At 54.1% G+C, this 13,376-nt stretch overlaps 1 protein-coding gene across 1 annotated transcript; it reads right to left on the bottom strand.

Moving 5' to 3' along the window:
• Positions 1–2,056: 2,056 nt before the first annotated feature.
• Positions 2,057–4,554, bottom strand: Fut7 (fucosyltransferase 7). Its single transcript, XM_059258803.1, is given in 6 exon segments — positions 2,057–3,072; positions 3,172–3,198; positions 3,201–3,224; positions 3,227–3,268; positions 3,770–3,933; positions 4,343–4,554. Coding segments are annotated over 6 exon segments (1,485 nt in total).
• Between the last annotated feature and the right edge of the window lie 8,822 nt (positions 4,555–13,376).

The raw sequence follows: 13,376 nt of genomic DNA, 5'->3' as shown, positions 1-13,376 counted from the left end.
GAGACAGCACACGTGGGAAGCATTTGCGATGGTCATCCGTTGGGGCTGCCAGGTCAGGCCTCACTGCCCTTCCCAGGCTGCAGCTCAGAACAGTGAGGAGGCACAGAGGGACCTCAAGAGTTTCTCCTTGCTGGCAGGGGTGATTGGGAAGACAGGCTGTCTATTCTGTATATGGTTTACTTGTTACCTCCACCCCCCATGTCCATGTAAGCCTGGCTTCTTTTTGCCCACGGAGCCTGGCGTTTTGAGCGTGGGCCTATTGATAGTGTGGCGGGACCCATTTCTCCATATGGCCAGCAGGGGGAAGCAGAGGGCCGCTAGCGCCAGCAAACGGAGACGTCCTGAGGGTGACGTGTGACGGCTGTTTACCAGCTTGGGTTTCCCACCTGTGAAGTGGACGGTGACCACTGTGTGGCGAACGACCTGGGACACTCAGGGTGCTCTTAAAGTGAATGAAAACCTTCGAGGGCTAAAGCTTCCCACCACTTCTCGGCTCCTTCTTTGAGGAGAGGTCCCCCCAGGGCTGATGGGAGAAGACCCAAAGCTCCACCCAGCCCCCAGCCCCAGGACACTTCCTTCTCTCCAGTTAGCCCAGGGGGCTGGGTCAGGGCAGGAAGCCATGGGCAGGTCTTTCCCACAAACCACGGAGGGAGGGGGGCTTCCTGCCTTCAGGGCCACCACACCTCCAAGGCACGGATAAACCCAAGTCCCAACCCATCCCAGGAGTTCAACCTGTCAGATACTCACAGGTTCACCCCCACATCTCCTCCCAGCCCGAAAACAAGGGGCTCCTACGGTGGAGTCTTCACTGAATCCCCTCAAGGAGACCTCTACCAGTCACCATAAATCAGGCCCTGTCATACAGGACACTCCTCCAACCTGAGACCTGTGACAGGTGGCACCTCCAGCCCCAGCTAAGCTTGACCTCAATTCTCAGATCTGTACCCGCCATGGGCTTTGGAGACTTGGGTTTGGTGGGTGGGGTGTTAAAGATTCCTGATAAGGTGTCACTTAAGCAAGGCTGTCGGGCAGAAACTAGAAACCCAGTGGCTGACTGAGGGAATGAGCGGAGGGGAGCTGGCTGGTGGGGGGGGCTGGCTGGTGGGGGGGCTGGCTGGTGGGGGGGGCTGGCTGGTGGGGGGGCTGGCTGGTGGGGGGGGTGGCTGGGGGGGGCTGGCTGGTAGCGGGGGAGCTGGCTGGTGGGGGGGCTGGCTGGTGGAGGGGGGCTGGCTGGTGGAGGGGGGCTGGCTGGTGGGGGGGCTGGCTGGTGGGGGGGCTGGCTGGTGGAGGGGGGAGGGCTGGTGGGAGGCTGGCTGGTGGAGGGGGGGCTGGCTGGTGGGGGGGGCTGGCTGGTGGAGGGGGGCTGGCTGGTGGGGGGGTTGGCTGGTGGAGGGGGGCTGGCTGGTGGAGGGGGGGCTGGCTGGTGGCCTCTGCTGCCTCGAAGACCTCACCCAGGAGATTAGTGTCTTTATTAGTGGCACCTCTTTCCCTGAGGGACTGTGGCACCAAAAGCCCAGAATCAGCCACGCTGCCCTTCCCCAGCCACGCTGCCCTTCCCCAGCCACACTGTCCATCCCCCACGCCCCCCCCCAGCATATGGTCTGCACCCAGAGTTCTAGAATATGCACCTGGGTCCCTAAGGCTAGCACCTTGATTGTGGAGGGTCAGGGGCCTAAGGTTTTGTACCCACAAATCACAGCCTGCGATGTTCCCAGCTCCAGAAATACTGCCTCCCTGTTTCGTCTGAGCCTTGAGCCGTAGGCGTGTTCAAGGAAAGTTGGGGACCCCCAAGCGTCTTTCCTGGTTGATTAGCTTGTACGATATGCTCATTAATTCCCCCCATCCTGTTATCTCTTTCCTGGGATCCCCACTCTGAAGTCCACCAGCTTCGTCATCCAGACGGCTTCTCCTGCCCACCCTGCTCTCCTCATATCCCGGCTTCCTGTTCATCGACCCGAGTCGGGTTAGTCCCAGAGTGACCCAAGAGGCTGGATGCCTAGGTCTTTGGTTTCAACATCGGCCTTCCACCCACACAGCGTCTCCCAGCAGCAGAAGTTCAAGCCTGGAACCAGCTTTCAAGGTCTTCATAGACCTGGCTGCGGGGCAAGGAAGGGTAGCGGGCACAGATGGTGCAGAAGCGTTCCCTCCAGTCACCCAGGAGCCGCACACGGAGCCGGTCTCGCCAAGCAAAGAAGCGCTGATAGCGACTCTCATTCATGCTGACAAGGAAGACAGCCAGCTCGCGGGCTGAGCTGAAGTCGTCCACGTGTACAAAGGCATCTGGTGGCACAAAAGCCTCGTAGGTGGCCCGGGGAGGTCCCAGCACCACAGGCACAGCACCAGCTGCCAGCGCATTGCGCCAAAACTTCTCAGTGATGTAGTCTCGATGCTGCGAATTCTCAAAGGACAGGTAGAAGCGGTACTGGGCCACAGTGGGCAGCAGACAGTTAGCGCACAGGGGCCGTCCACTGGCACGTCCGAACACATCCACCCGCAGGTGAGGGGCCAGCTGCCGGTACAGCTTTGCACGCTGCTGCCGCTCCTGGAAATTGCTGACCACCCAGGCAGCCATCTTGCTTTTAGCCGGCAGTGGGGGTGCAGGCCCAGAGTAGGGCTCCAATCGACCATAGGGTACAAAGATATCTGAATCGCGCCGATAGCTCAGCACCCAGTTGAAGATGCCTCGGAAGTGATGGAGACCACGGGTATTGCTGGGAGATTCCATGGAGGCCCAGACCCAAGGCTGTCCATGCGGCCTCTGTTTCAGGGGCAGGCGAGACTGTAAGGTCTGCAGCTCACGGTGATGGAAAACAACAGCGTCTGCGCTGGCCAGCAGGCTCCGGTTAGCACTCAGGAGGCAGCTAGCCATGCCGTAGGGAGTGCAGGTGTCATGGGGCAGCTCTGGGGGCCGGTTGGTGAAAGGCCAGTGCCAGATAAGGATGGTGACCGTGGGCTGAGGCGCTGGGGCACCCCCAGGAGCTGATTCCAGCTGCCAAAGGAGCCAGAGGGCCATGAGTGTTGCACCTCCAGCCAGGCCCCCCCAGGCCCGCCGCCTCCGGGTCGGGTTGCACCCTGAAGCAGGATAAAAAAGGAGAGGCCCTGTCACCCTCAGGGACACCGGTAAATCCCCATCCTCCCCCACCTGGGACGCCTCCAGGGCCAGGCACTCACCAGCACAATTCATCCACAGCTTCTGAAGTCAGTCACCCAAGGAAACGAGGTTTCAAATCACAGCTGCCTCCCCAATAGAGGCACCCTGAAATCACAGCTGCATCTCAACTCAGGCCCTGATGCTTTCCTTTCATCTACCCAAGGTGAGGGAAGCCAGGGGCCTTCCCACTTCTGCCCCGCCCTACCCCTTCAGTTTTTGGCATCAAAACCACTATCTAATCCTGTCCTCTGCTGGAAGAGGGAATTGAGACAGGAAGAAGACCAAGCCAGGGCCCCCTGCCCAACCCCGCTGGTCTCTAAAGATGACCAGCTAGGCCTACAGAGGAGGAACAGGGCGCCTGCTTGCCCTCAGGAAAAGGATAGCCCCTTTGTGAGTATCTAAGCAGAAGTGGCCCCCTCTCCAGATGAGCACCCCCATCCATGGTCCACCACACAACCCCAGGACACCCGAAGAAGAGCAACTGCACTTCCCCAGGAGGCCACAGAGGCCCCTCCCTGTAGTGACACCCACTTCCCCCAACTCCCCACTGAGCTGGCCCTGTTCCTACGGACCCTCGGGCATCACAAACTGCTGTTCTCAGAGACCATGGCACCCCACCGCTGCCACCTCTAGGCACTGCCTCGTTCACAGAATCATAATCCTTAGACAAGGCCCCATCACAGTCCGATGAGACCTTATAGCACATGCCCTCCAGGGCAGACTCAGAGCTGCGCTGGACTTCAGGAAGGCCTAAGGATGCACATCTCTCCCGGCCTAGGGACCTGTGGGCACACAAACCTTGAGCTGTAAGCTCGGCCCAAGGTCCTGGGTGGACTAGGAAGAGCTGCAGGTCACTTCCTTTCTTCCTGCTACCCCAGGAGGGGGCTTTCCAGTCTGGAAAGGGAAGGAGTCTGTGTGTCCCTGACGTGGACAGGCAGACTGGTGGGCAGGGGTTGGCATCCACTCCAGAGCAGGAAGGCTCGTCCCAGCCTCAGGTCTAGGCTTGTCTGGCTTCCCTCCAGCTGGCCCTGGTGGGCTAACCTGTATCTTGGAGGTAAGATTCCTCTCCCTCTCACCCCCGACCCCCAATCTGGAGATGCAATGACCCAGTGGGTAGCCTGGCAGGGTCACCCAGAGCTTTAACCTATACAAGGCTTTTAGCCAGGGTATTTCAGCTTCCTCCATCCCTACCAGACCCGCCACTCTGCTGCCCAGGACGCTGTGGGGTCCCATATGGAGAACAGCAAGCTTGCCTTGTCCATGTCCCCGACCTCCAGGAGTTCTGAAAGGAACTGCCAGATCTGCTGCCCCAGGGTCCCTTTTAGGGACCACCTCTTACACTTCACCCAGCCCTGCTCTGTCTCACCGCTGGGCTTCCAGGACTCCTGGCCTCCCCCAGCCATAGTCCCACATGACATGCAGCTGTTGAGACAGGAACCAAGTGACTGACAGTTACCATGGTGGGGGCAGAGGCCAGTGCTGGCGGGCGGGCGAAGGTGACTGTTTGGCACCTCGGAGGCGCCCCATCCCCCCAATGCAGGGTATAACCTCCAGATTGTGGTGGAGAGTTTGCGCAATGCCTAAAGGGGAAGAGCGGGGGTGCGATCAGAAGCCGTCTAGCTGGCTTGAGATACGACTGAAGGTGGCCACGGAGTGGGCAGCTGTGCCCTTGCCCTTCTAATCCCGCGGTGCCTGGTGGGATGACCACAGTGATATCTGCCCTTTTGACTCCGCCCCTGGCGTCTCTCTCCATCTCTCCCCGAGCAGGGTGACCCCAAGAGAGCCACACCCTGGCTTCAGACCTCACTTCACCCCACCGCACCTCTTCTCCTTGTGGCAGGAACTCAGAAGGCAGTGGGGGACCCTGCAGGAAGGGGGCCATCCTGCCAGCCTGGGGCCACAGGCTTCTGGCTGCCAGAGCCCTGCTGTCCTTCCTGTTTGTGCCGCCAGGCTGGCTGGGGCCCTTGCCCCGGCCTCACCCACACCTGCAGCCGGTTCCCTTCCTGGGTGGACTTGAAGGAACCTCCCCCACATCTGCCTTAGTACTGTGTAACTCCCCTCATGCCAACCCAGGTTGGCAGCTGCTGGGGCCCCTGATCATGAGAACATGCTAACTGGGAAATAGATTCAGAAGTTTGGCCCAGAAATGGCTCAGAATGAAAGAGGAAAAGGCGGGGGGGGGGGGGGGGGGGGCTGAGACAGCATGAGTCAAAGGGAAAGCCAGGGGCCTCAACATACCATTTCATCCTCCAGGCCTCCCAACTCACTGGGCTGTCGGGGAAGCAAGGGCACCCAACCCCCGCCCTGCAGTTTGGAGCGCACGGGATCAGGATCACACAGTCTACCCAGCCTAAGAGACCCCGTGGACGCTCCTCCCGCCAGGGCGCGGCAGAGACTACGGACAGCTGTACCACTGCGCACACAGGCTTGGGGCCGCAGGAGGGTGAGACATGCTACCTCTGAAAGTGCCTGCCCACCTGCCTGATCCTCACCCAACCTCCAAGACGGGCCAGATGCGTGCCTCGAGCTCCCCCTGGTGGCCATTCTCTGAAGTCACCTGATTGTGCTAAGGAGGGAGGGAGCTGACACATTTAACAGCGTTCTGAGGACTCGGGTTCAGGGCTTGCCTTTGGGAAAGCATAGAGATGGGGTCTTGTAGGCTTGCAGGCAGTAAAGGGGACGCCTAGGGAGCGTGCTGCTGAGAGGTAACATGAAATGATATCAGGAGCCAGCTGGGCTGGGTAGCAGGCGGACAGCCCTAAAGAGCATGGGAGAATTGTGGTCTCTCGGCCGCTCCTCTCCCATTCTTTCCCATTAAGCCTTTGGGGAATGAGCATGTCCTTGTACTTGTTCAGGTGAGACAGTTGGATGAGCTACAGATCTGCCAAGAGCTGTTTCTCTAGGGACCCATGTACCGCACCCCAAGTTTTGCATATCCTTTTCTGTTTTGCCCTAGGACACACTCCTCTGGGCTGCACAGCTGTTGGGGGGCTGAAGCTGGGGTATCCAGAATCAGGGGTCACTTCCTAGCTTCCCAGGCTGAAGGACATCACCTCCTAGGGGATGAAGCTGGGAGGACCTATTTATGTGTGTGTGTATGTTTGTGTTTGTGTATCTCTGTGTGTGCATGTCTCTGTGTGTGCATGTCTGTGATGTGTCTCTGTGTGTATCTGTGTCTGTCTCTCTCTCTCTCTCTCTCTCTTTCTCTCTCTCTCTCTCCCTCTGTGTGTGTGTGGGGGCATGGAGGATATGTACCACCTTATTTTTTTGAGGCAGGGTATTTCACTGAACATGGAGCTCACCAATTGGCTAGATGCCTAGCCAGCAAGCCCCTGGGATTTCTAGGCTTTGGGGCTACAGACACACACCTACACTCCTGCTACACTTTTTTTTAAATTACATTGGTGGGGGTTAGAGAGATGGCTCCATGGTTAAGAACACCAGCTCTCTTCCATGGGACACAGGACTGATTCCCAGCACTCACATGGCAGCTCACAACCAGCTGTAATACAGTCCCAGGGGGATCCAACGCACTCTTCTAACCTCCAAGGGCACTGCACATACATGGTGGACAGACATATGTGCACGCAAAGCACCCATAAACACATTTTTTTTAAACTAATGACATTTGGAGATGGAACAATGGCTCAGAGGTTCAGAGCACATACTACTCTTGCAGAGAACCTGAGTTCAGTTCTTTCTCTTTTTTTTTTAGTTCAGTTCTTAGCATCTATTGTGCATGGCTTACAACTGCCTATAACTCCAGCTCCAAGGAATCTGACCCCTCTTCTCACCTCTGTGGACATCCACATGCATATACCCACACAGAGACACACATACATAGACATACATTTTAATTTAGAAATAAAAATCTTTTAAATTGCATTTATTTAGTGTGTGTGTGTGTGTGTGTGTGTGTGTGTGTGTGTGTGTGTACACACATGCATCTGTGCCACGGAGCACTTGTGGAGGTCAGATGATAACGTTCTGGAATGAGCTCTCTCCTTCCATCGTGTGGGTTCCGGGGACTGAATTCAGTTCATCAGGCTTGGTAGCAAGCACATTTACCTGCTCACCTATCTTGTCAGCCAAAATCTTTTAAATTACATATTGCTTATTTGTGTGCGTGTGTATGTGGGTGTGAGTGTGCATGTATGGAGGTCAGAGGACAACTTGCAGGAATCTCTTCTCTCCTTCTGTCATGTGGGTATTGAACTCAAATCATCAGGCCTGGCAGCAGGGGCCTTTGCCCACTTAGGCCATCTTGCCTTATATGGATGCTGTGAAACCCGGGTCCTCAACTTGCACGGTAAACAGTCTAAGAAAGGAGCCATCTCTCCAGTCCCCGAAGCCAGGAGACTCTGTTTCCTAGGATCACTGACTACACCTTCTGTTCCATGCATGGTCTCCTGTAGTGGGTAGCCAGTCCAGCTTTGACGTGGAAGAACCACCCCCATTGAGGCTTCGGTAACCATGGTTTGGGAGCTTTGCCCAAATGGATGGGTGCCACCCAGGTTTGTGCTGAGGTAGAGATTATCACCCTTTGGCATCCATGTTGAGTGACATCTGGAGGTTCCGCTAAGAAGACAAAGCAGCTGAAACAGAGGCATCCCCCTGGGCTTCCTCTCCCAGGAAGCAGGCAGAGGAGCTGAGATCCTAGGGGCCAGGACTGCAGAAGGCTCAGGCGGGCTCAGGCCTCTGGCAAGTCAGAGTAGGGCTGCTGTGAGTCTGGCTTCTTGTTGGAGCCGAACAAAGCACACAGCTCAGCAGGGGCCCTGGGGCACAGAATGGAGAGCAGGTCTACTGGCACAAGGAAGTAGGGGAATGTGGCTCTGGGAACGGCCAAGCTATGCTCCTTGCCCAAGAGTTGACTGGCCAAGCCCCTGTAGACCCCAGAGTTACCCAGCTGCTCTGCAGAGTGGGCAGCAAAGGGGGAATGCACTGAGGATATCCAAAATGTCACGAAGGTGGGTCTCTAGAACGGACCAGCAGGGACAGCACCGCAAACATTGTGGACCGCCCCCTCTGGACTGAGTCTGGAACTCTGGGAAGCCAGCTCCCAGCTCTGGCTACAGCCCCGACCAGTGAGACTGATGTGCTGAGCCTCAGGTGGTCCTTTACCCTGGATGAGGCCACATCTCTCTACACCCCAGTCCTCTGTGGTCATCTCCCCCAAAGGCAGGCAGATAAGTGACAGTGAACGTCCAGGAGCTGGGCCCAGTGCTCAGCTCCCCCGCTCTCTTCTCCCACACCACAGCCCAGAGGGAAACAGGCTTATGACAAAGGCCAGCCCAGGGTCACAATGAGTGAGAGAGGGCTTTTTGCTGTGGGGGACTCTGGCTCCCAAAATACACTGCTTTGGATAAACCAGAAGCTTCAAGCAGTGTTGATCCCATTTCTTTTTTCTTTTACTTATTTCTTCTTATGTGCATTGGTGTCTTGCCTGCATGTATGTCTGTGTAAGTGTGTTGGATCCCCTGGAACTGGAGTTATAGACAGTTGTGAGCTGCCATGTGGGAGCTGGGAAATGAACTTGGGTCCTCTGGGAGAGCAACCAGTGCTTTTAACCACTGAGCCATCTCGCCAGCCCCCAATGACCCCATTTCTAACAAGTCTTCCCCCCACTCTTCAGGGACCTGCCTGGGCCTAAACAGCTTTGTCTTCTCTGTTGCAGGCTTGTCTAGAGCCTGCACCTTCTCCACCCAACACATTCTTCGGCTTTTGAATACAACCTTTGCCCCGTCCTGTTTGACCAACATCCCTGTTCTTCAGGCCCATCTACTGATGGCCTGATTTCAGCACCTCTGACCGCATTCTCTCTCTCTCTCTCTCTCTCTCTCTCTCTCTCTCTCTCTCTCTCTCTCACACACACACACACACACACACACACACACACACACACGCACACACACACACATTTACTTTATTTCAAGTGTGTAATATACTGGTAAGTGTATTGGTAAATTGTCATGTGTTGTTTGAGTTCACCTGAGAAGTTGGCTCTGGAAGTGGGGTTGCCATCCCCTCATTTCAGACCCAGACATGTTTGTCTCAAAGTGTCCTTTGAGAACACTTGTCTAGGGGTGGTCTGCCCCTTCCCCCGACTCTGTGACAAGAAGGGAAGAGAACAGAAAAAAAAGAAGTAAAGCCGGGCAGTGGTGGCGCACACCTTTAATGCCAGCACTCGGGAGGCAGAGGCAGGCAGATTTCTGTGAGTTCGAGGCCAGCCTGGGCTACAGAGTGAGATCCAGGAAAGGCGCAAAGCTACACAGAGAAACCCTGTCTCGAAAAACAAAACAAAACAAAACAAACAAACAAAAAAAAAAAACCATTCGCAACAGAAGGGCTGTGGTTTATTCTGTGATATTAAAGCGCCTACAGAAGGAAGAAGCGGGAGGTTTGGCCATGAGAGGTCAGTCATGGAGAGATGGCTCAACTGGGAACTCCAGCTGACTGCCACAACTTCCCTAGTTGGTGTCTGCTGGATGCCTGTGAGCCGAGATTTGAGGTTTCTTTCTGCTTGTATTTAATGTTGTTTTATTTGGATTTAGTCTGCTCTGCTCAGGACTTTGTCACAAACTCCAACTGAATGCCTCAGCAGGGCTTCCCCAGTAAATCTGCACCGGATGCTTGGTTTGGTTTGGTTTTTCGAGACAGGGTTTCTCTGTGTAGCCCTGGCTGTCCTGGAACTCACGCTGTAGACCAGGCTGGCCTCCAACTCAGAGATCCACCTGCCTCTGCCTCCTGAGTGCCAGGATCAAACCGCCTGGTGTGTGCTGGATGTTTTGAGCACTCAATTTGATGATGTTTTGTAATCTGTCTTTCTCCCTGCTACTTGCTATTTATTCTTTTACATGGCTTGTTGTATACGTAATAAACTCACCCATTCAAAACAGAGAGTATGGTTACGATAGATCATGATCCCAATTGTACAGAATGTAATAAGCATAGTCAGTAGGATGCCGTTTCTGTTTTTAAGGAGTGACTGCTATAAAAAGAGCAAGGGGACCGGAGCTGAAGAGGATGCTGGTGCTCCCAGAGCACTCAACCCTACATGCATCCGTGCTAGAAGCAGAGGAATAAACGTCATCCATGTCTAAAACTGCAATCCCAGTGTTAAAGGATAAAGAGTCCTCTGTAGCCTCTGTCTTCCTGACTTCCTTTGCTTACAAAGAAAGTTCATTACTCGAGACATTAGTAGGCCCCCAGACCTTAGCACAACTGACTCCCGTTGGAAGCACCATTCAGGCAGGAAAACTCAACATGTAGACAGCACCACCCGCTAAAACTAAAACAAAGACATAGTCCATCCAAGTTCACAGTTAGGTGTTTCTATCAGTGTGCTTCCCTGTATTGACCACCGGAGTTCTCTGGTGTCAGACCCTCCTCTCACCTAGTTTAAGACCTGTGCCCTCTCCTGTTGAGAACCTGAATCCTTTGGCTCTGCCAGGTTCCCCAGAGAAACAAAAAACAAAACAAAAACAAGCAAATAAAACCCCTCCACCTGTCCCACTCCAGGAGCAGAAGCACTTACTCCTGCTGGCTGTCAGGGCTGGTCCCCTGTGGAGGTGAGGAAGGGCCAGGCTGCCCATGAAGGGGGGACTGTTGTCTAAGAGGATGTACACAGGGACAGGGAAGTAGTTCCCCCAGGTGAGCATTCCCTCTGCTCCGTGCCTACTCTAAGCAGCCCTGGGGAAGGGGAAGTTCCCCTGGGCCGAGCCCGAAGGAGAAGAGAAAGTTTCACTCCTTTCTCTTTCATGATTTAAGTCACTTTTTTTTTTTTTTTTTTTTTTTTTTTTTTTTTTTTTTTTTTTTTTGAGACAGGGTTTCTCTGTGTAGCTTTGCGCCTTTCCTGGATCTCGCTCTGTAGCCCAGGCTGACCTCGAACTCACAGAGATCCGCCTGGCTCTGCCTCCCGAGTGCTGGGATTAAAGGCGTGCGCCACCACTGCCCTTCAGATACTGCTAGTTTGATGAAAACAAACAAGTTAACTCTGGGTCAAGATCTTCTACTCACAGCACCCCACCGTGCGGCTGAGGTCCTCCTCTGAGGAGCACCAGAACTCTGGCTGTCTAATGACTGTGTGACCCAGTACCAGGCCGTGTTCCCGGCCCACTCTTCAGTCTGGCTTGAGAAAGGCACCACCATCAATTTGGCTACCCTCTTTCCTGATGACGCCGGTGCTCATCCATGACCGTCAGGAGAGGAAAGGTGAAACCAGGTACATGGGAGCTGCAAGAGTTACTTTAGCCAAAACGATTTGGGCCCAAGCTTGGTACCTCGGCCCAGAGAGTACAACTGATCGGTCTGACCCAGGCTCTCTGATGGGGAAAAGGATAGTCCACCACTATATTCGTGGGCAGTTAGTCGGTATACTTTTACTATGGGGCATGTCCACGGTATTATCTAAAGAGAAAGGAGGCTTGTTGTCGCTGGGAAAAAGGACGTTAAAAGAAGTCTTGGTTCTAAGAGAGGCTATTTGGCTGCCCCTCCACATTGCTGTCCTTCATTTGGGCTGCTAATCTAGCTGCTGACAAACAGCCCTAAAACCAATGGGGCCGGTTGATATTCTGATGCCTAACATGGCCCGGTGCTTGAGACTTCATGGTAAAGAAGAAATGGACAACTCAGTCCCACAGGTTGGTAGAGGGCAGAATTGCCAGGACTCTGGTAACCAACCTTCACCATGCTATTCATCTGGGGCCCACAAAACTTTCTGAGTTACTCAGACCAAGGTATTTTGTTTGTTTGTTTGTTTATTTGGTTGGTTGGTTGGTTTTTTGAGACCGGGTTTCTCTGTGTAGCCATGGCTGTCCTGGAACTCACTCTGTAGATCAGGCTGGCCTCGAACTCAGAGATCTTCCTGCCTCTGCCTCCCGAGTGTTGGGATTAAAGGTATGTGCCACCACTGCCCAGCCAGACCAAGGTATGCTATACCTAAACTAGACAGCCTAACTCAGGATGTCTCAGCTGGATGCCAGGTTTGGGCTCAAATGAATCCAAAACAGAGGGCCTTGCCCAAGGGTCCAACTGAGAGACCAATAACCCAGTGAACTCTGGGAAAACTGACCCAAGATCCGGCCTGCTGAGGGAGGATAAAAGTACTTGCTAGTTTTTATAAATACCTTTCCAGGGTGAGTAAAAGTGTTCCCTACCCTGATAAAACTGCTCAACAGTATCTTAAAAAGTTCTTCCAGTGCCGGGCAATGGTGGCGCACCCCTTTAATCCCAGCACTCAGGAGGCAGAGCCAGGCAGATCTCTGTGAGTTCGAGGCCAGCCTGGTCTACAGAGTGAGATCCAGGACAGGCACCAAAACTACACAGAGAAACCCTGTCTCGAAAACCAACAAGCAAACAAACAAACAAAAAGCTCTTCCAGAAACTGGTCCCCTGATTTGGTCTCCCCCTAGCAATGGGGTCAGACAATAGCCTGGCTTTCATGACCAAAAACTCAATTAATAGCTAAAACTTTAGATATATATTTAAAACTTCATTGTACATACAGACCTCAGAGTTCTGGCCAGGAGCAAGAATAAACAGGATGTTAAACAGACAAACAAACTTTAACAAAACTCTCAGAGTCCAGGGAAGAACAGGTAAGCCTCCTTCCTCTGCTTTGGCCCACTCCACCCCATATAGGGAGGGATTTATCCCCATGAGATTTTGTTTAGAAGATCTTCCCAACTACTTCCCAGGTCAGAGAGCAGCAGTTGGCAGAACGCTCCCAGCATTCCTTCCTCAAGTCCCTGCTGGCCCTCCAGATCCCTAAAGTCTAGTCCCTGGACTACCCTAGAGACCCAGCTGACCTCTGAGTCCACCACCAGTTTTCCATGTTACAGTCCAGTGACACTGTCTGGGTCAAGCAGGTAGCCCAATGGGCACTGAAACCAACTTTAAATGGACTCTACACTGCGATTATCTCCATCCCTACGGCTGTGAAGGGAGCTGGTATTACACCATCAATCCACCACACAAAATGTATGGAAGCCACAGATGCTGCCAAATGGACTGTCTCCAGACTATGCACTCGTTGAAATTAGGGTTTCACCAGCCCCCAGGCCTTGCCCCTCCCTGCCCCTCTACCTCCTCCTCAGAACTGTGGAAGACAGGGTTATGGTCCAGTCCCCACTGCCCTCAGACCTGGACCTGAGAACTAAGAAAAACAGATACAGGGAAGGCATTAGCTAGTGTGACTACAGACCAGCAACCAGCAACATTCATTTTG

The sequence above is a fragment of the Peromyscus eremicus genome, chromosome 4 (genome assembly GCF_949786415.1).
Source record: "Peromyscus eremicus chromosome 4, PerEre_H2_v1, whole genome shotgun sequence".
Classification (NCBI taxonomy): Eukaryota; Metazoa; Chordata; class Mammalia; order Rodentia; family Cricetidae; genus Peromyscus; species Peromyscus eremicus.
This window is presented reverse-complemented; position numbering and strand designations above follow the sequence as displayed.